The sequence below is a fragment of the Cyphellophora attinorum genome (genome assembly GCF_001299255.1).
Source record: "Cyphellophora attinorum strain CBS 131958 chromosome Unknown Contig5, whole genome shotgun sequence".
Lineage (NCBI taxonomy): Eukaryota > Fungi > Ascomycota > Eurotiomycetes > Chaetothyriales > Cyphellophoraceae > Cyphellophora > Cyphellophora attinorum.
The window spans coordinates 352,181-377,989 of record NW_017253233.1 but is presented as its reverse complement, the minus strand read 5'-3'; the positions used below and the strand labels follow the sequence as shown (position 1 = coordinate 377,989).

The window sequence follows — 25,809 nt, the reverse complement described above, 5'->3', positions numbered from 1 at the left end:
GCCGATGCATTCTCGCCGGACCCGTTATCTGTTGGATGCCAAGCTCAGCAACGTGGATCCCTGCCTGTCAGGCACTCCGCAAGTGTCCTTCTTGTCTGATGGTGTTGCATAAAGACGCTCCGCAATGATGCCATCAGCCAGCAGTTGTCTGGTAGAATGCGGATCAATCGGCTGGTACTGTACTTCCACGATCTGCGAGGTACTGTTTGGAGGAAAGCTTTGTGTCCAATCCTGCAATGCATGCTCGAACTATGGTACAAGGTCACTCTAACTTGGATCTGAAATGACTCGCCATATTGTATGGGTTACAGACCACCAGACACCGCCGCTGCAGAAAGCTGAAGTAACAAAACGTCCAATATCGCTCAGACCTCGAACTCCTCGGTCAGCCAATGCTTAACAACAGTCTTGCCCTCCTCGAATGCGGCACGTGCTGACCGCACAATGATTGCTGCGTGACTGTGGGTGCTCTTCTGAATATGGACTGGATACTTTCTCCAACCAACGCTGTCCAGGGCCTTGATCATGGAAAATTGATCGGTTGTCAATGCTAACGTGGGGAAATCGGCTCTGGTCGTGGCTTCCGACTTTTCTGACAGTACAGAATCCTTTGTGTCAGATCGAGTCAGCTTCGGCGATGGTGGTGCAATGGCCAATTCTTCTGATCCTTCGGGAAGATACTCCTGCTGTCGGCTTGAGTTGACTGTTTCGAAGGCATCCTCAAGGCCCACCCGCATTTCTCGGACCAGGTATGGTATTCGATAGCCACCAAAGGATCCGTCACTGTCGCTTTCATGCAACTGTATTCGCCGTCGACTTCGAAAAGTCTGCCAGCCCGAATTGATCATGAAGACGGTGATGGCAACGGGTATCAGCAAGCTCAGTGCTATGACAATCGGTGCCCTACGGACGAAGGTGCGGCTGCCACCGCGCACTCTATCGTAGAAGGTCGGGAGGTCTTGCTTTGGCGGCGCCCTCTCCACAGGCATATCAGGATCCAGAATGACAGACTCATAGCCTTTCAGATATCGCAGGTTCACGGCTTCGAGATCTGTGTACGGATCGAACGCCGAAATTCCTGTCGTATAGTAGACAGCCGATCGATCATTGACCACGTTCGTATATAATGACCGATGCCTGAAGAGGCGCAAACCGTGAATGAAGATCGAGTCTGGATCGGCGAGAACACTCAACAGCGGCCGACCAGTGTTTCGGAAATCGTCAATGGTGAAGAGCTGCCTTCCACTTGTACTCAACGTTCGCGCGCCCAGCACATTCCACAAATTGTTGTGGTAGCCGAGAAGCGGTGTCCGTACACCCAAGTGAGGAGTGACAAATGTGGTGAAGTTGATAGGAGTGACCTTGTCGAAGAAGCCTGCGTGGAAAAGCAAACCGACCACATATCGAGCAACCAGGCCGCCCAACGAATAACCAACGATTGAAAACTTGTTGATTGTATGCCCTTCTTGTCTCAGACGATCCATCACATCTTCAATTTCCTTCGCCACGCGTTCGGCGCCAATCTCGATACCATCGTAGGTTAAGCTACCAACGTTTCGCTTTGCGCTGTAGACCACCAATTCGTCCTCGCCATGCCGCTCTTCAAGTGATTTCCTGACGTAATCTAGGTGGTGCGGATTACCCCAGAGGCCGTGGACGAGTACACAGAGGTGTTGTGCCTTGCTCGCATCTGCTGAGGTAGATTTGGTGATGCCGGTGTCCATAGTCGGACTTGCGAAGAGGGTGCGCCTATCAATAGAGCGCAGATCAAACTTGAAGGATGGAGGAGTCCGTTAGCTCAGTAGTAATTTGCTGACCGCCATAGTTGTGGGAGAGCGAAGGAGATATATCCGAGACGCAGGTGCGTGAACATACTGGTAAAGCCATCGTCTATCGGTCGTCGGCGGCGCCGCAAACAATAATAGTGACGCGCGGATCCGCTGTAAGCGGCGGAAAATTCGTCCGAGATCAGGCACAATTGAATCGCTGCACCGTGACCCCGCAAGAAGAAACCCTAATCGCTGGCAAAGATGTTCGCTGGCGTAAAGTTATCCAAGTTAACGTCCTCAATAACAATCTGTCAGTCAATCGTTGAGAATTGAGATTTCGTTCCGAGCAGTGTTCACAAGGATGACTGGCGATATCTGGACAGAGGAATGTGGCAGGTGAGGCTAATCCAAGCGGTGTTTGAGTCACTCTATCACAGCCGTTTGCTTCGGCACTGATTGTGCTACCAACGAAGGCTGGTTGTGCTCTTACTTGAACTTGTATCAGCTTTCAGTCTTGAGGTCGTTGATGTCGATATGGAACGAAGCGCGTCAAGTTCTGGAGAATGTTGAGGAGGACGGACGTTCATTCGGAAGTCTGTGCTGAAGAGCGAAGCCTTCCGCGTGGCTCGATAAGGACTGTTCCTACCTAAGGTAGCTTAAGTGCTACACGGTCTTATCTTACCACAACAAGCGGTACTTACACCGACCATTACTCACATGATCACCTTATCTTGGTGTTGTCGCACCAGCCCCTAAATGCCTCTGATCCAAATTGTGCGATAAATTGAGCACTTATTGGTGTTGCAGGCGCCTGGGCGAACCCCGCTGACTTAGATCCTACAATGCTCGCTGTCTTGCGCATTTCGAATGGCAGAACATTATACTCTTGTAATCGACATCCATACGAAATCACTGCAGTGGTAACAGAGTGGCAGAGTGACAAGTGAGCATCAAGGCGTCGTATAAACCATGTTGCACAAGCAGATAGTGATAATCAGGCTCTCAGGCAGCCTTCCGTGCGCAGTGAGGCAGGAGCCACTTTCGTGACTTCTTACCTTTTTCATCTGTGCACCTCGCCTCAGATTCTACAAGTACTGTATGAACATCTTTTGGAGATGATAAATCACGGCAGACGTGGTGAGCCTTCGTCATGTTCTCGTCGAAAGGTCTTTTCCGCGAGTTCCAGTGTCCCCAGAAAGAGGAGTGCCTTTTGCCGGTGTGCTGGTTCTCACACGATGTGAGCTCTCCGCCGAAAGCGAGCGAGGCCGGTGCTGCAGAATATGATCCTCTCAATACACCGGGCGCTCTATCGCCTCCTTTGAAACGTCGCAAGCTCGGTGACGCAACCTCTGTGCCCGCAGCTGCCTCCGTTGCAGACACATCAGTGACGCCACCTCTAATGCAGAAGTCATCTACTAGACCTGACAACATCGCTCGAGCTAGTTCTTTTGCGCCTATAGATGCAGCTCGTCACAAGTCGTTGAGTATGGACCGCGATGTTGATGCTGCTGAACATTCCCAGAAATCAAAGAGAGGTGTCTTGGCGCCACCCAAGCCAGCCAAAGTTCCGCCAGGAAAAGGTGGCCATAAGGTCTCAAAAGAGAGCGATATGGCAGCATCCTCAACAGCTGATACAAGCAGCGCCACCAAGACTCCCACTAGCATGCAGCGGCCCATCAGTCCCCCGCCGAAGTCAGCCTCGACAACTCCGGCTTCAAAACCCAGCACGGTCAGTCCAGTCATGGAAGAATCTCTCCGACCGCGTCTACTTGCCACAGGCCCAGACTGGAAAGTCAGAGATGCCCTTCTCAAGGTCTTGCAGAAGAATTTGATTGCACGCAACAACGAGATCATCAGACAAGTCAAGGAAGGCAAGAAGGCATTGGCGCCAGTTCGATTACTGCCGTGGGAGATCATCACACTTGCACTCGACGAAGAAATAGATCTGGCTAAGAAGTTTGGCACAGGCGTGTATCAAAATGTGCTGAAGCAGCGCATTCATGCGATCTCGAAGATGGACCATGAGCAGTGGAAAGCACTGGTCACCGACAAAGTAGCAAGGATAAGCCGCCTGGCCCAACGTAAGGGTGCAATTGGCGCAGCACAAGAAGTTATTCTCGCGGACAAGCAGATAGGGGAGCGAGAGATTATACCGGGCTTGAGTCAAGATGGGGAATTAATGCTCCTCGAACGACTTCGACAGCCACTGGAGAAGCTGCAAGGACATGGCTATGTCACGGAAGCGCCCACGGCCAAACAGATCGAGGAGGAACTCGAGATGCTGAAAGACTGTGATGGCTGGGAAAAGTGTGATCGTTGTGCTTCGCGTTTCCAAGTGTTCCCTGGCCGGAATCTGGAGGGCTTACTGGCTTCTGGCGGTCGATGCCAGTACCACTGGGCCAGAGCAGGCAGAGGGTCCAATACGAAAGAAGCCAGGTTCGAATGTTGTCGGCAGCCAGTAGGTTCGCCTGGTTGCACGGAAGCCGAGTATCATGTCTTCAACGACAAGAGTCTGGCGCGGCTCGCATCGGTCTGGCAGTGGGAGAAGACTCCTCACAGTGAACAGAGGTCAGATCCTGTCAGCTTCGATTGTGAGATGGTCTATACGACTAATGGCATGGAAGTCGTCAGAGTCACCGTTGTGTCCTGGCCCACGAACCGAACGTTACTCGACATACTCGTACGACCTTATGGCGAGATCCTCGATCTCAATACTCGCTTCTCTGGCGTGACGAAGAAGGTGTATGCAGAGACACCTCCATACGATGGCACTGCGGCCGTAGCGCTCGAAGCTGAGCACGCGAAGGTCGGGAAAGTCGCCTCACCAGCACAAGCAAGACAACTTCTTTTCGATATCATCGCTCCGAATACACCTCTTCTTGGACATGCCATTGACAATGACTTGAACACGCTACGAGTCATTCATCCTTTCGTCATCGACACCGTCTTACTGTATCCGCATCCCAGGGGGGGCCTACCCATGCGGCAAAGCTTGCGCAACCTCGCCTTCGAGCACTTGGACGGTCGCAGGATTCAGAATGCAGCTGAGCAAGGTCACGACTCCAGAGAGGATGCCGTCGCAACGGGAGACTTGGTGACGAAAGCAGTGAAAGCATACTGGGCAAAGATGCAAGCGAATGGCTGGCGCTTGCAGGACGGTCTCCCGGTCAGAGGAGGAGCGGACGATAGCAAGCTATAGTAGGCTGCCACGGCGAGGGGGACAAGACACCATACCAGCAGCTTCACTGGCCAACGTACAGTATTTGGTGCGATACGAATGACATGTACCTACATATTAACATAGAATAGATACCCCATGGCGCGTAGATGGCAATACTGCATATGTACAATCCATGGCTTTTATCCGCGACCGCTTACCTAATGGCCTGGTTCAGGGGCCGCTAGAAAGAGCACTTAACTGCAACTGCCCGCCTAGGGTGGCGCTCATGCCTGCCCCTTTTTCGAAGCCTCCCAAAGTGGAACCTTGATCTGCGCATGGAAAGCGCGCCCGTTGCGATAGCAAAGTGACAACTGCGACTTTTGCCTACGTTCAACCCATTCACGGAGACAACACTCAACAATTCGACCTTGCAGACTAAATCGCTGCAGTTGTGAATTCCAAGGCAGCTCGAGTCCCCCAATCTACCATCATTTCTGCTCTGTCGGATATCGCCCGCAACGCTCGCAACTGGGCCACGCGCTATCGTCGAGCTCGAGTCCTGCATTGAGCAGCAGCAATTCCTGGCCCTTGGATTATAGCGAAACCTGAAGCAGCAACGTCATCAACGGTTTGAAGGCGCCGGCAGGCCTTCGTCTCCGACATCATGGGTAACCAGCTGTCGAAGATGATGGGGAAGATATTCGGCTCGAAGGAAATGCGGCTTCTTATGCTTGGTCTGGATGCCGCGGGAAAGACCAGTACGTCAGACACTGACCATACATGAGTACGCAACAGCAAAGCTAACAGAGCGGCAGCAATATTGTACAAGCTCAAACTCAACCAGGACGTGACCACGATACCGACGGTCGGCTTCAACGTCGAGACAGTCACATACAAGAACGTCAAGTTCAATGTCTGGGACGTGGGCGGGCAAGACAAGATCAGGCCTCTCTGGCGACATTACTTCTCCGGCACGCAAGGTTTGATCTTTGTCATCGATAGCAACGACCGTGCTCGAATCGACGAGGCCAGGCAAGAGCTGCACAGAATCATCCTCGACCGGGAAATGAAGGAGGCTCTGCTCCTGGTCTTTGCCAATAAGCAGGACATCCCAGGAAGCATGAATCCGACCGAGGTCACCGAGAAGCTGCGATTGGCGCAGCTCAAGGATCGGACCTGGTATGTTGTGCCCAGTTGTGCGACTACTGGCGAGGGATTGATGGAGGGTTTGGTGAGTTCGACCTTGTCACTACGTATTAACCCGCTAACGAGGCCTCGCAGAGTTGGTTGAGCACCAACGTCAAGACCCAGCCAAAACATGCTCCGGCCAAATAGGTACTGGATCAGGATCACGACTACGAGACCGACTATCGCTCACCACGAGTTCACTGCTACCGCACCGAGAATGCTGCTCCACCATTCGATGGACCTCGCAAACATATCAGTGCGACCAAGGCTTCCCTCAGTGTCAGCAAGATTCCTTCCCCAACCAAGAGCCCGACGACATCCCTCTCACCCATCAGCAATGAACGACGACGTCCCAAAAGACCAGTCTCGATGCCTTCACCATAAGCTTTTGCCGTCCAGATCTCGGGCCAACACGCGCCGCTCTCTGAGGGGCTTTTCCGTTGTGAACTTTATGATACTCATGTATTGCTACTACGACCACAGTTGTTGAGTTTTGAGGCATCTGCTTAGAAATTGACTCCCAGCATAGCGTATATTGTCTTCTTCTTCTAGTTGTCAGGCTGGAAGGTCTGTCCAGCGTTGGTGGTGTTGTCTGGGAGGTGTCCGACATCAAGTGGTGGCAATGGGGTGACTGTTCCTATCCAGAGACACGACGCACTTTCAAGAAGGCGATGTTTGTGGGAGGCGAGGCCTCGCGAGAGCGGAGCGTTCCAAGGTTTACTAGATATGCCAGCAGTTGCGGCGGCTACTTTTACGTTTGCAAGCGAGAACAGTCCGCGATGTGAAGAGATGCCCGTGCAGGCGCGCTCTAATGTCTTAAGACTGAGCTATGGTCCTCGAATTCTGACGACAAACTCATGACGCAGTGCTGCATTCGGCAACGCGCTATCTCTTCCCTTTAGTCTCATTCGTGAACGCACTGCTCAACAGCTCATCACATCCAATGCCGTGTTCGTCTAATTCCCATGTTGTTACTGTTGTGAAATTTTCTTCCGGAACGCCTCGCTCAAAACAATGGCCACAGGTCGGCCAAGTACCAACCGAACCACCTTCTAATATACACCATTCCTATACCTCCCACGATTTCCCACATCCAGCCTTTCTACAGCTCATCTCTCCTCGGCACTTGGATCCACTCGACGTCCCAACTGCGCTGTGGTACTGGCAACCCTATAAACCACGCCCACAGACGGTTCGCCTCGCCGACGCCAATGTTGAATAATTTGCCTGGCATTTGAAACCATGAGCGTAGCACCATTTTGTATGCGCGCCAGACGAGGTTCCATTCGGCGATGAAGGCTTCTTTCAGCGTTTCGGGCTCGTCTCTGTGTCGTTTGGGTCTTTGGGAGGCTTCGGCGTGGAAGGTTGCGTCGTTAAATGCTGGTTTGGATGAGACTTGGCGCTTGAGGTCGGATTGGGTGACGGTCTTCTTATCAGTTGCCACTTTAGCATTCTGGGCGTCCTCCTCGGCGATTGCGGCGCGGAACCACTTCAGTGCATCGAGGCTGTGCTGATTCGACCCAGCGTGTTGACCAGCGCGACAAGTTCAGTCCGGCGGAGATGTGGGTTCTCGCCGTTCTTGGTCTCGTCGAATTCGAAGAGAATCTTCAGCGCTGCGCCGTATCCCGCCGTCTGGACTTTGCCCCACAGCCGACAGCGCTCGCAGCCAACACAGTCCATGATGCGGGAGACATTACGGAAGCGGTTCTTGAAGTCGTCTTTGAGGCTTAGGTCGGTTTTGAACAGAAGGGACTCATCGAACGTGGTGGGCGACGAGGCCAGTGTGGAGGTCAGTTGGAGGACCTTCTGCTTGGTGCTGAAGTCCTGCTCGGGGTCTCCGGAGCAGAAGGTGTAGTGCTCGAGGTGGCGGCGAAGCTTAACCAGCGCGCGTGTGACGAGAGCGTAGTTGAAGTAGAGGTTTGATAGGCGTTCGGGGTGTTTGTGGAGCCGTTCGCGGTAGCAGGTTGTGTTGTGGAACCATTCTCCTGTGGTCTGGTTGAGATAGTCGTAGCAGAGGTGCGTGGAAATGGAGGTGTGCATGCCGGAGATGATGCGGTAGAAGGCGCGTTGCTCAACGCATTGATCATCTAGGATTGCCGGATCGAAGAGATCTAGTGACTCCTCTGTTGACGAGTCCAGCTGATTGCGGCTGTAGTCCTGGAAGACAGTGAGTAACGACTTTGCAGCCAGATCCTTGTTGCTGGCGGTGCGAGCAGCGGCAGGGGCTTGCGAGGTGAAGCAATTCTCCTTGTAGATGGCGTTCCAGACCATCTGAGCGCTCTCTCCAGCATAGCCTGTGAAGCGTTCCGGGTTGTGTACCAGCGAGACATAATCCCCTTTCGCGGCTGCACCCTCGTCTTCCGGTACACAGTAGTCTCGCGTGTCGCATTCGTCGTCGTCTTCAAGTACGCATGACTCGTCAACATTTTCGCCCAGCTGGTATTGCAAAGGCCTCTGCTTTGGCCGCTCTTTTTGTTGTTGTCGGCCGGGATGCTTCGCTTTCAAGCCTTCTAGTTTGCTCAGCTCTTCTGCCCGCCATATCTCTGGGATATCCTGCTCATTCTCAATCGTATCTACCACACACGCTCGGTTGCCACACTGAGCCGATTCGTCCGCCCAGAACGGACAGGTTTTCTGGAACAAGTTGAGGCGATAGTAAGAAAAGAAATCTGTGGCTTCGGTGAGGTCGTGTAGCGAAGGAGCGATGTCTGCATTCAAGGTGTCCAAAGCAGCATAGCTAGTGCACGCGTCTGTCACGATCGACTTTGGATCAATGGCGCATTGAGGATCCGCCTGGACTGTAGTGGCGTGGAAGAGAGCGTAGACCCCTAAGAAGAAGCGAGTGGCGGTGCGTGAGTGCATTGTCGAGGCGTATGAAACAAGAACGTAGACAAAGCAAAGAAGAGACTCCGACGAAGAGAACGTCAATTCATGAAGGGACACGGTGTTGATGGTGATGCATTGGTAATCCTCGTGCCTGGCACGAGCTGACACCAAAAATGTTCAGTCAACGTCAAGTCCGGGGGGAGACAAAGGGGCCGCAGTCCATCGAAGATCGTTGCTATTGGTCCGTTGGGCAATTTTCAGGCAGTGAATCTTGGAAATTTGCCGCTCGACTTCAGGCCAGGTGTCTGCTCAAGGCTTGAAGACAAGGCGACGAGGCGACTGACATCGTCCCCAGGTCATGGCTGATGCCGCCCAGGACCAAACAATGTCGTCGTGTCCGGACTGCGTCGCCTGACCACCGCGGGAAACCGCGGCGCCCGAGCAACCGGATGTGCACCCCAGACCCGCGTCATAGGGTGAAAACGTAACGAGGATGATCTTTACGACACGACGTGAGAAACATGTGTCGCTAACATACAAGCTGACCGGACGAATCCGTGAAGCTGCCAATGATGATCGCTCGCGACTGACTCAAAGCGGATGCTGAGACTGCCCCATGCGGAATTTGAGCTCGATGTAGCAATTCGGCCTCGCAAGACCATGGCGGAGGGGTTCCGAGCTGCATAACGCTGGGCCGAGGGAAGTATGACCAGCTATTCAAACTGACTTTCCAGGATCTGATCACCTATTCGTCGTCAAGGAGTTCAGGCAGGCATGATGGGTCTTCGAAACTACCGCTTCATGATGCCGTTTCAGTAATCTTGAACTGTGCCGGCGCTGACATAAAGTACGCGAGAACCGCATACACGCAGAAATTGGCGAGGATCATCGGATCAAGGTACATAACCACGACGGAAGGCTGACTTATCCTTCATCCAGCTGAAAGAGCTCAACCATCACTTCGTCCTGGGAACAAGACCTGGAAGTTGACGGCTTCCTATTGCAACCATGAATCTACAATTGCTCTTGTACGGGGCGACGCTCATCATTGTCTCACAATTTCTCCTGCTGACCTACCGACATTTCACTGCCCCGGACCGCAATGTACCTGGACCGTGGCAGGCACGACTCAGTCGCCTTTGGTATCTACTGCAGGTCCGGACGGGCAATTGGCATAACATCAACATCGCCCTCCACCAGCGATATGGCCCAATTGTCCGTGTGGCTCCCGGATGGTACACAATCAACACACCAGACAAGTCCGTGTATGGCATTTCTTCCAAGTTCCCAAAAAGCGACTGGTACGAGGCTGGTCTCATCCGGATCCAAAGAACTTTACAGTCTTTACACTCCAAGACATCAAAAAGCACTCGGACGAACGCAGGAAGTTTCAGGCTATGTATAGCTTGAGTTCGCTCATCACGTATGAGGGCTATGTCGACAGTTGCGTCGACATTGTTAAAAAAAGAATGGACGAATTTGCGCTGTCTGGCCAGACGATTGATTTGGCTCACTGGCTGAATTGCTATGCGTTCGATGTCATCGGTAACATCACATATTCCAGGAGGTTCGGCTTCCTTGACGAGGGCGAAGACATTGGGGGCATCATGGCAGCCCTCAAGAAGATCGGTCGCTATGGGTCACTCGTCGGGATCTACAACAAACTTCATCCTTGGCTATATGCATTGAATGAAAAGATACCAGGCTCCGGGGCGGCGGGACGTACTTATCTCATGACCTTCACAAGGGCCAGGATAGCAGAGCGGATGGAGGCTCGAAGGAAGACCTCGTATAAAGCGCCTGTCGAGTCCATGGATGAAGAGTCCGATGTTCCTCGAGATTTCCTGGACAAGCTCGCTGATCGTAACCAGCAAGATCCCTCCAAGATAACACCATATGACATTTTTGCAACAGGTATGTCCAACATAATTGCTGGCGCGGACACCACGGCTATCTCATTGGCTAGCACAATGTACCACTTGATTACGACGCCTCGCGTGCTTCTTAAGCTGAGAGAAGAGGTGGCTCAACATCGCGGCGAAACAGGGCGTTTGTCCTTCAAGCAGACCCAAGACATGCCGTATCTGCAACTTGTGATCAAAGAGGCACTTCGAATGCATCCTGCCGTCGGCCTACCACTCTGGCGCGTCGTTCCCGCCGGTGGCGCCGAAGTTGCTGGGCAATTCTTCCCAGCCGGCACGAGAGTCGGTGTCAACAGCTGGGTGACGCAATACGACGCAGAAGTCTATGGGCCGGACGTGTACGAATTCAAACCCGAACGCTGGGAGGAGAAAGACACCGAAAAGCTTCAACGAATGGAAGCAAACTGGATACCTTTCGGCCTCGGGTCACGCACATGCCTTGGCCGACACATCAGCTTCCTGGAGATGTCGAAGCTCATTCCGGGAGTTGTTGCCAACTTCAACTACACGATGACCATGCCAAAGGAGCAGTGGAAGGGCAACAATTTTTGGTTTGTCAAACCAGAGAAGTTGTCGGTCCAAGTGAGCAAGATCAAGTCGGTTTGATATTCGACTGTTGATGCTGTTTGAGGTCAGGGTGTGGATGGATCAAGCAGTGCCGGCTGGTGTCCTTTCAAAAGTCGATACCGGGCGAGTCAACACACTACAAACCATCGCGTGGGCATCACTATATCTCAGCTTCTGATAAGAGCAGGCGGTCCGAGACAGACACCGTCGTGCATCGCCATGTCAGTGTTCTATACATATACCTTTCCCGGCATTCCAACTCGAGTTTTGCCATTTCCAGACTCAGCGGACCTGTGGCTGAAGCTGAGCGCTACCACGATACACGCACCACGATCCCTAGTATTGAACCACGGCGTTGGTCACTCCTCCAATTGCGTCGCGGTGTCGGCAGCGTTGTCTGCGGGTTGAGTGCTTGTATCAAGGTGCAATGGGATTATCTTGTGCCTGAAATTGTCACGGTCAAAGATGTTCGCTTATACAAGTGATATTGTTTGGCCTTTTACAAGTGATATTGCCCTGCTCGACAAGGCAGGTATCAACACGGCAACGATGTGACGATTCACCACATCAATGCTCGGGCTGTGACCTGACAGCCTGCAAATTCTTGTCCTCAGCACGCTATTATCGACCAGAAGAAGCTACGCGCTCTTATTCTCTCTCTTTACATCCTGAAATACCTATTGCTACTATTGTACTCGTCCCGGAATTTGACGACACTTCTCTGCACCCACCAGAGTTCACATTGGGCGCTAGCCTTCGTCACGCGTGTATCTCGACATGGCTGCCGGCGAGTGGAAAACGCAGTTCGTCAAGCTGTTATACGAGAAGGACAAGGTTGTGCCTGTTGATGCCAACACTGTGCCCTATTCCCCCCCTATACTCAAGGCTCTGGGCCTGGCGGATGTCAAAGAGGACAAAATCCAACAGCAGGACCGGTCAACACAACAGCAAACAGTGGACAATCGCAAAAAGCCCCAGGTGTTATTACCGCCTCTTACCATCAAAGATGAAATCATCCACTGGAATCCAAGCATATCAGACCTCTGGCTGCTGATCAGATCCCACGTCCTTCGACCGTATCTGATGAACATCATCAAGCGCTTCGGCCCACTTGGAGTCACATTCGTCTGGGCTACCGTAACCATTTATTACTGTCTCAAGCACTTCCGTCGTCTGCGAGACAAGTTCATGAAGTGGCTCATGTCGCTCACCATGGCCTCCATGACCATCCCGAGCAGTGACACCAGCCTTGACAAGAAGTTCACCGATATGCTCGACAAGAAGTTGAGAGAAGAGCTCAAGACGAGCATGCTGTCGTATACCCAGCAACGCTTTCTGCGTGTATTCTCCTTCCTGTTCTCCTCGGGCAGCCGCTCCATGGTCGCGCAGTACCAGAAGGAAACACGTCGCTGGTGAGCCGATTGTGGAGTATGTCCTGCCACACGAAAGCTGGCAGGTGTTTGTGGATGGGGGAAGGATATTCATCGTCACTACAGTCAGCGAAGAATGCGACGACAACGAGGAGCAGGAGCAAGAGCAGGAGCCGCCAAGTAATCCGAACAACCACGTCAAACATTGTCAATGTCAAGACTGCTATCAGTGGGAGCAGGACCAGTATGAGAATTCGGAGTACCAAAAGCAGCAGAGCCAGGAGCTTGTGTACACTTACGGACCAGACAAACAGGTCTGGTGTTTCGGGTCCTCGCCCAATCCAGTCAAGGAGCTGCTCAACAAGTTGGGGCAATCGGCTGAAGAAAAGAAAATGGTCGAGGTTCGTAAATACAGCCGCGGGAGCTGGGGAGATTACGAGTCCATTGAGCCGCGCTCGATGGACAGCATCTACTTAAATCAGGTGGAGAAGACCGAGCTCCTCGATGATATCAAAGAGTTCTTGGACCCAGAGACCGAGGCGGATTACAAGGAGTCAAGCATCCCGTACCACCGAGGATACTTATTGTACGGCCGCCCGGGATGCGGCAAGACCTCGTTCGCACAGGCGCTTGCTGCTCTTCACAAGCTGAGACTTAACGTCCTGTCTCTGTCGGCGTCTGGCTTGAACGACTCTATTCTAGCCGACCTGTTCTCGAAAATTTCGCGTGGCGACATCTTACTGATCGAAGACATCGACTGTGCAAGCTGCAACATCAATCGAGATGCTGTGAAAGTGGTTCCGAAAGTAATCGCCAAGGAAGAGGTCAAGATCGAAACGGGGTCGGATCAGGACACATCGTCGGACTCTGAGTCTGACTATGACAGCGATTTGTCATCTGACTCGTCCGTCAGTGCTCAATTCAAGGGCGAGCGCGGGAAGAAATTCGCCAAAAAGCTCGCTCAGCAGAAGACCAAGGCAAGACGAAAACTGTCGAAGCGGGAGCTTGAGCTGGAAAGCAAGCGTACGCGAACAGAAAAGGACAGAGAGGATCGCAAGATTGAGTCCAAGGCCAAGGCTAGGCAGGCCCGGAAGAAGGTAAGGAAGGACGGCCTGGAAGGAAAGGAGAAAGACAAAGGCAAGGACAAAGAAGTCGCCCCACCTGCTGAGCCCGAGCCACAAAAGGGAGTGACTCTCGGCGGCCTACTCAATGCCATCGACGGCGTCTCTGCGCCACAAGGCCACATTCTCCTCCTCACCACGAACAAGAAGGATGATCTAGATGAGGCCCTCATCCGCGCCGGCCGCATCGACGTCAAGGCTGAGTTCTCCTTCGCAACTACCGAACAAGCTCAACAACTCTTTGAACGCTTGTACAAGAGACTATCGACCAAAGAGCAGGCCAAGTACGATCAGAAGGCGATTGTGGAGCTGGCGAAGCAGTTCGCCGCCAAGGTGCCGCCGGGGAAATTGAGCTGTGCGCAGTTGCAAGGCTATGTGCTGCAGTACAGAACGAAGCCAGACGTGGCGGTGGAAAAGGTAGCCGAGTGGGCAGACGGGGTCATCAAGGGCAAAGTAAAGGTTGCTGTGTCGAGGACGGACCTTGCGAGCGCTCCGAAACCTGCGAGAGCCAATAATGATTGGGCTGCTCCTGAAGTAGCTCCGAAATTTAGTAGAGATGGTTGGTGAAGTGGTCATGGCTCAGTTGTGAGTAGTCACAGAGTGTTGATCGGAGGTCTTTGATGCACAATGCTGAAGCTGGTCGAAGAGAGAGGTACGGAGGGGACTAGATTACGCATATCCCCAGCTACGAAGCCCGCGATCATCATAACATAGGATAATCATCAAACGTCGGTAACTATCCGTATACCTTCTCCACAGGCCAACTGCCTTTGGACGTGCACTGACGTAGGTATATCATTCTTGGTCATTTGCAGCTCGCTCACGCAGACACAAGCTGGGCAGGGCATGAATCCCGAAACAAATTGGTCTCGGAGGATCTATAGAGTTGAACTTTGGGTTCTGGACAACCCTTCTCCGCTGATTGGCCTACACGAACTCTTACACAAGAACGCGTAGGCATTCTAGAACCTCGCGAACTGGTGTAGGAATGGCCGTCCAGGGGGCCTGAGAGCTAGACATCCAAAGCTATAGATCTCAGAGCACTACAGTCCCTACGTCTCCCATGTTTTGCGTCTACAACCTCGATTGTAGCGAACCATGGCCGTGCCACCAGCCAAGAGTCCTTCGTGGCGCGACCACCCCTTCCGCCTGATCAGCAGCACTGGAATCGCATCACGGCCGAATGTACCACTCAACCACTTTTGCCGGCAGAATGCCAAAATCATGGCTGGAACGCACAACACCATGTTCCGCGCCTCAACAGCTCTATTATCATGCCCCGCTTGTCCAAACATCCGAGAAGGACACAGCACTCCTGCTCCGGTACTGCAACATCGTGTACACCTTTATCCACGACCACCACTCGCACGAGGAGTCACATTACTTTGCCAACATCGAGAAGGCCACCGGCATGCCAGGCCTGATGTCCTCGAGCGTCGAGCAGCACCGGGAACTTGAGGCTGGGTTGAAGGCTTTGAGAGACTACGCGAACGGGACCACACCTGGTGCATTTGACGCCGCTGAGCTGCGAGGGATCATCGACGATCTCGCACCGGCATTGACGACTCACTTGTTTGAAGAGGTACCGGCGATCCTGGACCTGCATGATAATATCAGCTCGGGAGAGCTCAAACGCATCTACGGTTTGATGCAGAAGGAGGCGGAGAGGACGAGTAGTATGACGACGTAGGCTTCTGTGACCATCTCTTCGGGTTCGAGCCCAATGTGCTAATGAGGTACACAGAGCAGGTCCCCTCGTCTTCGGGAACCAGGACCGGACCTTCTTGCTGGATGGTGAGCCTTTCCAATTTCCGCCGTTGCCGAGGGTGGTAGCGTATGTCATTGACTGGGTTCTGGCACGCCCGAATCGGGAGTTGTGGCGCTTCAATACGAGTGATTTCTATGGCAATCAGAAGGTTGAGGAGTTCCGAACGAAGCGGGACGGCGGCGGCTTGGGAGCATCCTGGCTTTTGGCCGTGGCATTATTGCTGATCGCGTTGTATGCTAGCCTCTCCGAGAAGTCGGTAAGGTTCCTAGGAGCTGTACATAGTTGAGGCGGCCAATCCGGGTCTGCAGGGTTTTCTGCTTCTGAGTCATGATTCGCAAGCGAGGCGTAGGAGCCGTCAACGGTATCGCGGCATTGCCCCCGGTGCATCATAGGAGTAGAATGACCTGCAAAAGGTATGTAGACCAGAGGAGCCAACACAGTGCTTATATTTCTTGTCATCCGGCGTGAGATGAGGCCGACGGAGCTGAACATCAAGGGAGCAAGGTTGACCTCGGACTATCACATCTTCCGTTTGATCGAGAATTCCGCCAACTCGATCTGTTATCTTTGTTCGTCTTTCGCAGTAATTTTCGACAGCAGACATGACTCTTCTCTTATGCTCCTCACAACCTAGATCGTGACGCATGTCTTCGAGCCTGGGTGTCCTCATTCGCGTGACGATGCGACGCGTTGATGCGATGTAGCGATCATTCTCAATCGACTATCTGCGCCCTCTTGGCCTGCGTTGGCCTCGTGTTCCGATGGCTGGTTTTGGCCATTGCCATGTGACCTGTCGCTGCGCTCTCGTTCGAGATCGGTAGCGGTATGTTGCTCCTGGTCCTGCTACCTGGGCATGTTGTGATGCCTCTTCGTTGGCCTTCACAATCTGACGAAGGTCTCTCTTTTGCTGCGAATCGAGGAATTTTGGCAGAGATTTGCGCTGCTGAATAGAGTTGCGTGATTTTGACAGAGGTTCCCGCTGCCATTCGAGCATCGATTATGGATCTAAGACTTGACTGTAACGACAGGACCAGATGACAGCCCGACCAGAAGAGATACTCGAGGAGAGATCAGCCTTTCGCCTTAACCAAGACAGAAACTTTCTTCGAGTCTTGAAACAATCAAAAGAGCGACTGGACTCGTTCTCTTTCTTTCTCTAGTTTGTGTGGGCAAGGGACTGATCTAATGTACATGAGTTGTGTTCTTGTCTGTGTTCCTGCTCTTGTTGTTGGGGGTTGAGCTACTCTCGAGTAGCTCGAAAGGATCGGATTCGGCGTTCCTGCCAGATATGTTTCTCGTGGCAGCATGGCGTCGATGGAATTGGCATCAGCAGTGAAGGCTTCGGGATGCGGTGAACGAGAGACTTAAGCGAAGGCGCCGACGACAGCCATACCAGCGGCTGGAAACGAAGTCAGCTGAAGAACATCGTATGGTAGGCATCTTGATTAACTTACCACCCAGCAGGACATAAATGAAGGCCTTGATTTTCATGCTCTTGTCCATGAGTTCTTGAGCTTCCTCCGACAGGAAGTCTTCCGCCAGCAGGTCCACGAGCGCTGCATAGATGAGGAGACCACTCGAAAAGGCATTGAAGAATCCGACCAGGATCAGCGAGAAGGCACTTCCCTGGTCGTAGCTGTCACGGGTGACGAGACCTATGATCTGTCCGATTGGACATGTCGTGCCGAAAGCCACAACTAGCACCCACGGTTTGAGCGCCTTTGGCTTGTACGGCACTGCTGCAATGCGGCTACCCAGGCCGAGACCCTCGAAGAATTGATGGAAGATGATGGCCACCAAGAGGGTAATAAAACCGTCAGTTGTGATCGAGATGGTCATCCCAACGAAGACACTGTGGAACAGAATACCGCCTTCCAGGAGCGTGATGTTGAGATTCATTATGCGGAACTTGGCAGGGTCCACTGTGTAAGGATCTTCTTCGTCCAAGTGCAGGTACGACTGGGGGGCGGGTTCAGCAACTTCCCTGCTGGCCGTTGCCATCTGTGCTCCAGCGAATCCGGCAGTCGTTCTTGCCATCACTGCTATGGTGTCTCGCAGCTCTTCACGTTGACGCACGTATTGTGCGTAGAAGACCTGGAACCATGGAGCATCTCGGACACTGCAGCATACTTTTCGATCTCAGGCTGCTCTTCATGTGCAACGTTAAGCCTTCATTGTCAGTCCGACTAGCCAAACGAGAAGTAGAGTGGAACACATACCGTGCCATCAGCTTTTCCTGGTAGGAGTCCATGAACTGATCGCGACCCCGATCATATGGCGGAAGGGACGATGCCGTGTCATTTCGATACAGCTCTGCTGGTCCATGACCGCGCTTTTGTTGCAGAGGGCCGCTGATTTCGAGGGGTTTGCTGATCTCCTGGCCTGTCGGTCCCCCGTGTGAATGACCGCCAACCTTTGACTTGAGGTACATCTCAATGACGAACAAGCAGAAGACCGAAAACATCATAATGACGCCTGGCATCGCAGGGTAGTCCTCAATCAGGACATCGGGAAGGCAGGGATCCGAGAGCGACGCAAAGGCTGTGGGTACCAAGTGCACAAACGCTGTGGCTATGAGAACTCCAGTTCCGAAGTGCTTGGTGAAGAAGAAAAGTTTCGGCGGGATCTTCATCCATTTCACTTTCTTTGCAACAACGGGGAAGCCAGCACCTTCAGAGGTCAGCGACGAAGTTCGATAATCCAATTATTGGCATACCTGCTATGCTCGCAAGGAAGACAATGACTATGCTCACAATCAGCTTCTATCCTGCAGTGGTAGAAGCTGCAGTACTTACAGACTGCTGCCAAGTGCAGAGGGAAGTCATAATCCTCCGGGTTGAAGCCCTCACCACCGCATACTGGCTTGGCATCAGCCAGCGGGTCGGCTGGCGCTTCACCACTCATCTCGTTGGCCGCTGGGTACCTGCCACCGGGCTATTGTATAATGATCTCAAGGAAAGGTCATATAAAGCAGCAACAACGCCAAAGGAAATCTAAAGTCGGTGACTATGGAGGTACCAGCCTCGCATCAATAGTCGCAGGAAGCAATCAGGAACCCCAGGATTGGCAGGACGACAAGCTCACTGTATAGTCGTGCCTGTTGCTGGCTCTTGGCTCTTCGTGACGACGACCGTGATCCAGCTACCTGAAGTGGGACTCGTGACCGAAACGCCATATGTTACCGGGCGACTCACAAGCCTGACGCACATGGAGGAGACACTCCCACTGATGGTCGATCGGCCACAGACGTACGCTTCCTTTCCACAGGGGCGCGGATCAAACCAAGCGTGCTTCCTGGCACACGGTTTCTGTCAAGCAGCAGGAGCGGATCTCCGCGTTTCGTATGCTTCCGCCATTGTCTGTTCTAGATCACGCTAACTGGCGGATGTCTTCAAAGTACATATCTCAAGCTTTTCGCTTGGCGTGGCTTCCGACACAATTTGTCCTTGCCAAGCATGGCTGGGAGGAGGAGCGCATGTCGAGAGTGATGATGGCTTCATCACTTGCCGTACGGCTCCAGGACAGCCGAACAAATATGACAAAAAGCACCGTCTCACCAAACGATGCAGAAACAACACATATACGTAATCTGGCACGAGCCACACAGATCGGTCTTGGCTGTGGTCGCAATCAGGTTGCGATGGGTCGATCTTAGCACTACAAGCTCGAGCGAATGGTCCACTACCGCTCACAAATGCCGGACGAGAGTTGTGATAGCCCAAAGGTTGCGTGCTCCGCTCGGGCAGTGGCCGCAGGCAGCTTCTCTCAGTCCAGCACACGTTCCTACCTGAATTCTATCACCAGCTCCAGGTGGTACACGTTGCTCCTATGCTATGCCATATTTCCGAAGGTTTCGGAGTAGAACACGCAAGCCACATACAGCCACTTCGGACAGCGCTGCACCGAGGCAGTCAAGTCTCATGCTCATTGCATAATATTGGCCATCGGCTCAACCAGAACGTGCCACAGCCCAGCACACTCGCGCTACGCATCTTTCGGCAGTTGTAGAAAGATTATTGAGAAGGCATTGCTGCATGTTTGCAAGCAACAGCCTTGTCGGCATATGCAATATCAAGTGCCAAGCCGATTCTGAGACACCGGCTCCTACGACCTCCGCCCCCGGCTGTCTGATCTCCATCGGATCTGTTTGATCTTCTCAAATCCTCCGGTCTGGAGATGCGCACCCGACCAATGACTTTGTACGCCTATCGGATTTTGTCAACACTGGCCCGCCCATGTGTATGATGCACTCCCGGTCCACGTAAGTATTCCACGGAGCCAAGCTTCCGCGCCAAAAGCCAAGCTTCCCCGCCGAGCCTCGGCATCGTCTCGGACCAGATCCGCAAAGAAAGCTTCTGCAACACTTGACAGGTCTGGCTGCCTCATCAGTGAGCTTAGTCATGGCGGCACCCTTTTCGTGAGCCGTTGCGCTGCTGATCAACAGTCGGCTCAGCGTGCGCTCGGTGGATGCGCTATCCCCCCACTGTTCCACGTTCTTACGTGGAAATGTTTGAGATTCTTGCCATCTACCGGTCTCGGTGCACGACATGCGGTCTGATGCTAAGCTATCGGCCTGGCATATTGCCTTCGGGCCCACAACATGCATTGACGGCCTGTCTGACCGTCCAGCTTAGCATAGCCTACCTGGCGGTATGTTGTCCCTTCACCGCCTTTTTCTCCAACACATCGAGGGCTAAGCATACCTGTCGACAGTCCTCGACCTCGGTCCCAAGCCCTAGGCAACTATACGCGGTCAGAGATCATGGCTACTAGCATATAGCTGTGGAGTTCAGCGACAAGTTGCCATGCCATTCATTGGCAGACGGCGTCTAGAAGGAGCTTCGAGACACGCTTATGCACCAACGGCCATATCTCCTGTGCTACACAGCCTCGATAATGGAGAAGGACCAGGTATGTTGAGAGACCATTGGTTGAGCATGGCCGCTCCGTCACTTAACATTGTCAATCCGTCTAGTAGAGCATTACGACGCGAAGAATTGACTATAGTTCAGAGGTCCCTTATTGCTATGGCTGACATACTGAAACATCACGCCCATGCACCAGGAGGTGTAGGGTGCTGCGCCTCGGTCCCTGAGTACGTCGACGATGCGCCAGATCATTCTTTCCAGCTATCTAATTCTGGCAAGATGGGCAAGGAGGTAAGACGCTGCATTGATATAGAAAGCCACCACACCATGACCGTGACCATGCTCTTTCCTCCATCGCATCACACACTGTGTTCGACCAGACAGCATCACACCCGCTACCAGCCTCATCTGTGCAAGACACGACATGGTGGCACACCTTCTCATCTCTGTTCAATAACATCACTTCAAGTCGACGCCTTCTCGACGTGGACTTGCCAGTCAAACTCAGGCCTCATCAAAAGTAACCGCGCAGACTGGACTCTGCAGCATAAGCCTCCTCTCAAATTCCCATAACAGATAACAAACATGGTCGACGAACATCTCGCAACACTGCCACGGCTCACTACTCAACCTCCGTCTCCCAGTCCCTACAGACAGACTCACGACGAGAGATCGAACCCGACAGGACTTCGCACTGGAGAGCCAGTCTCAGCTGCGCCTTCATCCGTAGGAGGAGACACACTTCACGACCATACCGGACAGGGTCACTCACGCGACAACTCCTTCCACTTCAACGCGCGAAGCCGCACCAACACAGTCGACACTCAGTCCACCGCCGTTGGCACGGAGCCTGTAATCATGGAGAAGGACAAGGCCAATGCGATCACTCAGATCCGGGAAACTGGCTCAAGTGAATCTGTCTCCACCGAAGGCGCCCTGCAACCCGACAAGGGTACAGAGAAAGACTTTGTGGTTGATGGCACCAACCCGTTCGGCGTCTCGCCTGGTGAGCTCAACAAGATGCAGAACCCGAAGTCACTTGCTGCTTTCAAGGCTCTGGGCGGTCTTCCTGGCATTGAACGTGCTTTACGCACTGGCGTCAATGCTGGGCTGAGTCTTGACGAAACTCATCTGCAAGGCACGGTCCCGCGAGCTGCCGAGGAGGCTATGAACGAGAAAGCCGCTTCAGCACTTCGGTCCAACCCCGCCACGACAGCTATCGGAACTTCTGATGATTCTGTGGCGACCAGCGGTGCAGTCAAGGATCAGTATGCGGATCGCAAGCGGGTGTTCAAGGACAATCGTCTACCAGCCCGTAAGACCTACACTTTGGGCTCCTTATTGTGGAACGCATATAACGACAAGCTACTATGGCTGCTCACAATTGCGGCTGTTGTGTCTCTCGCTCTCGGTCTGTATGAGACCTTCGACTCTGGCTCCGAGGTCGACTGGGTTGAGGGTCTCGCCATCTGCATTGCTATCATCATCATTGTGCTTGTCACTGCTCTCAACGATTGGCAGAAGGAGAAGCAGTTCACCAAGCTCAATCAGAAGAAGGAAGACCGCGAAGTTAAGTGTCTTCGTTCCGGCAAGGCGATCATGATTTCCGTCTACGATGTTATGGTTGGCGACGTTCTCCATCTAGAACCAGGAGATAGTATCCCTGCTGACGGCATCTTTATCAGCGGGCACGGCGTGAAGGTTGACGAGTCTTCCGCGACTGGTGAATCCGACGCGATGAAGAAGACCGGTGGCTTGGAGGTTTGGCATCAGCTCTCCGCTGGCGGTCACAATCTACACAAGCTCGATCCATTCATCATCTCTGGCTCGAAGGTCTTGGAGGGTGTCGGAACCTTCCTCGTCACATCTGTCGGTGTCAATTCAAGCTTCGGCAAGATCATGATGAGCTTGCGCGTCAAATCCGAGCCTACGCCCTTGCAAGTCAAGTTGGGTGTTATGGCGAATTGGATCGGTGGTCTGGGCTCTCTGGCAGCAGGTATCTTGTTCCTCATCCAGCTGTTTCGTTTCGTTGCCCGCCTGGGCTCAAACCCTCACACACCCTCGGAGAAGGCGGGCGAGTTCCTCGACATCTTGATTACGGCTATCACTATCATCGTCATGGCTGTGCCGGAAGGTCTACCACTTGCGGTCACTCTCGCCCTAGCTTTCGCGACCACGCATATGATGAAGGAGAACAACCTGGTGCGCGTACTACGTGCTTGTGAGACCATGGGCAACGCGACCACAATATGCTCGGACAAGACAGGCACGTTGACACAAAATAAGATGACAGTCGTTGCCGGCTCCTGGTCACTAGGGCAAAAGTTCGCACAATCCGAGGAAGATGGCGCATCGACGTTCACGGCTCTTTTCTCGCGCATCAGCGCCCCATTCAGGGCCCTCCTTACTCAATCGATTGTCATCAACTCGACCGCTTTTGAAGGCCTCGAAGATGGCCAAAAGGCGTTTGTTGGCAGCAAGACAGAAGTCGCCATGTTGAACCTCGCGACATCGTACCTGGGTCTGACATCTACAGCTGAAGAGCGTGCGAACCATGCTGTCGTCCAGCTCTACCCCTTCGACTCAGCGCGGAAGTGTATGGGCACAGTCATGCGCCTTCCCAGCGGCAGCTACCGCCTCGTGGTCAAGGGTGCATCCGAGATCATGGTCAGCAAAGCCGACTACGTCGTCTCCGATATGGCATCCAACTCGCCTAACATCGATGACAGTCCTCTAGATCGCTCGACTCGCGATGCTATCGAAGCCCAGATCCAGACTTACGCCTCTCGGTCGCTGCGTACTATCGGCTTCCTGTATCGCGACTTCCCGTCGTGGCCTCCCAGCGGCGCGCGCACCATTGAGGGCGACAAGACTATGGCTGAATTCGGCGATGTCTTCTCCGACATGACATGGATCGGTCTAGTGGGCATCCAGGATCCTCTACGACCTCAGGTCACCAACGCTGTTGCACGCTGCCAAGCCGCCGGTATCAAAGTCCGTATGGTCACTGGCGACAACATCACCACAGCCACGGCCATTGCTACCGAGTGCGGCATCAAGACCGCTGACGGCTTGTGTCTCGAAGGACCACACTTCCGTCAGATGTCCGACTCGGAGCTCTCTGCTGTCGTGCCCAAACTCGATGTGCTCGCCCGCTCATCTCCTGAAGACAAGCGCATTCTCGTCGCCTACTTGAAGAAGCAAGGCGAGACGGTCGCTGTCACTGGCGACGGAACTAATGACGGTCCTGCCCTCAAGCTTGCAGATGTCGGCTTCAGCATGGGTATCGCTGGTACAGAAGTCGCCAAGGAGGCCAGCGAAATCATCTTGATGGACGACAACTTCGCCAGCATTGTCAAAGCTGTCATGTGGGGTCGCAGCGTGAACGATGCGGTGGCCAAGTTCCTGCAGTTTCAAATCACTGTCAACATCGCCGCCGTGACGCTTGCTTTCATCTCGGCAGTATCGTCGTCCGAGAACCGATCTGTGTTGTCAGCTGTCCAACTCCTTTGGATCAACTTGATCATGGACACCCTTGCGGCTTTGGCGCTCGCGACAGACGCGCCAACAGAAAAGATCCTGGATCGGCCGCCTGCTGGCAAGAAGACACCGTTGATCACAATGCACATGTGGAAGATGATTATGGGACAAGCCCTGTACCAGATCGTCGTCAGTCTCGTGCTCTACTTCGCCGGCGCCAAAATCCTGAACTACCGCGACATCAACAAGCCAGGCAACGAACACCGACAGGAGGAGCTCAACACGATTGTCTTCAATGCGTTTACCTGGATGCAGTTCTTCAACATGTTCAATTGTCGACGTCTGGACAACTTCTTCAACATCTTTGAGGGAGCGCTCCGGAACTATTGGTTCTTGGCTATGGCGGCGATCATGCTTGGTGGGCAGGTCATGATCATCTTTGTTGGAGGTCAGGCGTTTGAGGTCACCAGGATTGACGGAGAGCAGTGGGCCGTTTGCGTGCTGACGGCTCTACCGTGCCTCGGCTGGGGCGTCTTGTTGAGGTGCGTCCCAGATCGGTATGCGGAAGCATTCTTCGTGGCTATCGTGCGAATGATTAAGGTCATTTTCAGCCCGCTGGTCAGGTGTCTTGGGGCGATCTTCTCGCCGATCGGGAGGGCATGGCGGAGGATGAGGGGGAAGAAGCTGGAGCGAAGAATGAGTGCTCAAGGGGAGGAGAGTGCCTGAAGTGAGCTTTACACAGGCAGTAGTGTACCATGTCTCGGGCGAGAGGTGCGCTGGGCCCGCAGAGGAGGAGGCCCAGAGAGGACTGGACATGAGAGACCCATGCGATGAGCGCAGTTGATGTCTGCTGCTTTGGAGAATCACGATCGTTCATGACTTGCCAGCTAGACAGTGATGGCAACATTTGGTCCAGCGCATAAGAGCTCGAAGCAGCCAGCGTTCGAATAAAAGTTTTCTGTTTGCTCATATCACGACTGTCGCTTGGCTTTGATATCCGAAGAATGTGTTGCCTTTACCATATGATGTTGTGGTGTACATCAAGATAGGCTTGAGTCGCTGGCGCATATCCTTACCCAGACAGCGGAACCTAATTGTGCGTCGACTTATCGTCCTATAACGCACGCCTTGCGCGAAGGATTGCTCGTGCGTTCGTGCTAGACGAGGATTAATTTTGGCGATAGTGACCGACATGGGATTGGGTACACGAGGCATGTGTCCTGATAAGGCCGACGTTAGGCATGAATTTCAAGACTGCGGTGTGCTCTCTGGACATTTGCCTCGCCGTGAACTAAGCGAAGGCGTGTCCTTTCGCGTAGTCGATCATGAACCCTCTTGCGCCCAAGGACTCCCCTGAGCAAGTCACAAATGTTGCGGTAGGACTGCTTAGTTGAGCATTCAATTCAGTTAAAGGAAAAGGGTTGTTACAGGAGGTAGAGCTATGCGTAAGACAGGGTATTTACGTCAGCTTTTGACCAATATCAGGCGGGCTCCCTTTGGTGCATTAAATGCGGGCAAGGCAGGTCCTGCAGCTGCGACAGCTGCCCAGTCGCAAGTTAAGGTCTAGTGTTGGGAACATTTATGGCCGATTCCTGGAGCCGGGCGCTTGCCCACTTAGGTAATATGGTGATGTCGGGGGCATATCGTACTCCGGCCCCTACCTATACCCGCGAATATGGGTTGGGGCAAAGTCGGCTGGATGCCTGTTCGAATCAGAGATCGCAGATGAAGCGCCGGGCGAAATCTTGGGGTCGCTCATGCCAAGTGAAA

At 53.2% G+C, this 25,809-nt stretch overlaps 9 protein-coding genes across 9 annotated transcripts; 6 read left to right on the top strand and 3 right to left on the bottom strand.

Moving 5' to 3' along the window:
• Positions 1 to 365: 365 nt before the first annotated feature.
• AB675_6792 (putative lipase) lies at positions 366 to 1,724 on the bottom strand (the record flags this gene model as incomplete). Its single annotated transcript, XM_018147109.1, has 1 exon — positions 366 to 1,724. The coding sequence occupies one exon, from the start codon at positions 1,722 to 1,724 to the stop codon at positions 366 to 368; it is 1,359 nt and encodes a 452-aa protein (XP_018003292.1).
• Positions 1,725 to 2,919: 1,195 nt separating this feature from the next.
• AB675_6791 (RNA exonuclease 3) lies at positions 2,920 to 4,968 on the top strand (the record flags this gene model as incomplete). The annotated part of the gene is made up of 1 exon (XM_018147108.1): positions 2,920 to 4,968. The coding sequence occupies one exon, from the start codon at positions 2,920 to 2,922 to the stop codon at positions 4,966 to 4,968; it is 2,049 nt and encodes a 682-aa protein (XP_018003351.1).
• A 625-nt stretch (positions 4,969 to 5,593) lies between these two features.
• On the top strand, positions 5,594 to 6,264 carry AB675_6790 (ADP-ribosylation factor 6; the record flags this gene model as incomplete). The annotated part of the gene is made up of 3 exons (XM_018147107.1): positions 5,594 to 5,687; positions 5,745 to 6,160; positions 6,211 to 6,264. 3 exons carry the CDS (start codon positions 5,594 to 5,596, stop codon positions 6,262 to 6,264), a joined length of 564 nt encoding a protein of 187 aa, XP_018003425.1.
• A 955-nt stretch (positions 6,265 to 7,219) lies between these two features.
• On the bottom strand, positions 7,220 to 8,979 carry AB675_6789 (Endoplasmic reticulum oxidoreductin-1; the record flags this gene model as incomplete). The annotated part of the gene is made up of 2 exons (XM_018147105.1): positions 7,220 to 7,627; positions 7,651 to 8,979. 2 exons carry the CDS (start codon positions 8,977 to 8,979, stop codon positions 7,220 to 7,222), a joined length of 1,737 nt encoding a protein of 578 aa, XP_018003312.1.
• Positions 8,980 to 10,412: 1,433 nt separating this feature from the next.
• On the top strand, positions 10,413 to 11,471 carry AB675_6788 (Pisatin demethylase; the record flags this gene model as incomplete). Its single annotated transcript, XM_018147104.1, has 1 exon — positions 10,413 to 11,471. The coding sequence occupies one exon, from the start codon at positions 10,413 to 10,415 to the stop codon at positions 11,469 to 11,471; it is 1,059 nt and encodes a 352-aa protein (XP_018003242.1).
• A 738-nt stretch (positions 11,472 to 12,209) lies between these two features.
• AB675_6787 (putative mitochondrial chaperone BCS1-A) lies at positions 12,210 to 14,490 on the top strand (the record flags this gene model as incomplete). The annotated part of the gene is made up of 2 exons (XM_018147103.1): positions 12,210 to 12,844; positions 12,882 to 14,490. The coding sequence occupies 2 exons, from the start codon at positions 12,210 to 12,212 to the stop codon at positions 14,488 to 14,490; spliced, it is 2,244 nt and encodes a 747-aa protein (XP_018003499.1).
• A 646-nt stretch (positions 14,491 to 15,136) lies between these two features.
• Positions 15,137 to 15,977, top strand: AB675_6786 (uncharacterized protein; the record flags this gene model as incomplete). Its single annotated transcript, XM_018147102.1, has 2 exons — positions 15,137 to 15,609; positions 15,668 to 15,977. The coding sequence occupies 2 exons, from the start codon at positions 15,137 to 15,139 to the stop codon at positions 15,975 to 15,977; spliced, it is 783 nt and encodes a 260-aa protein (XP_018003169.1).
• Positions 15,978 to 17,055: 1,078 nt separating this feature from the next.
• Positions 17,056 to 18,595, bottom strand: AB675_6785 (Zinc-regulated transporter 2; the record flags this gene model as incomplete). Its single annotated transcript, XM_018147101.1, has 6 exons — positions 17,056 to 17,090; positions 17,146 to 17,650; positions 17,758 to 17,860; positions 17,911 to 18,361; positions 18,408 to 18,434; positions 18,487 to 18,595. The coding sequence occupies 6 exons, from the start codon at positions 18,593 to 18,595 to the stop codon at positions 17,056 to 17,058; spliced, it is 1,230 nt and encodes a 409-aa protein (XP_018003370.1).
• Positions 18,596 to 21,144: 2,549 nt separating this feature from the next.
• AB675_6784 (Calcium-transporting ATPase 2) lies at positions 21,145 to 24,765 on the top strand (the record flags this gene model as incomplete). The annotated part of the gene is made up of 1 exon (XM_018147100.1): positions 21,145 to 24,765. The coding sequence occupies one exon, from the start codon at positions 21,145 to 21,147 to the stop codon at positions 24,763 to 24,765; it is 3,621 nt and encodes a 1,206-aa protein (XP_018003562.1).
• Positions 24,766 to 25,809: the final 1,044 nt, after the last annotated feature.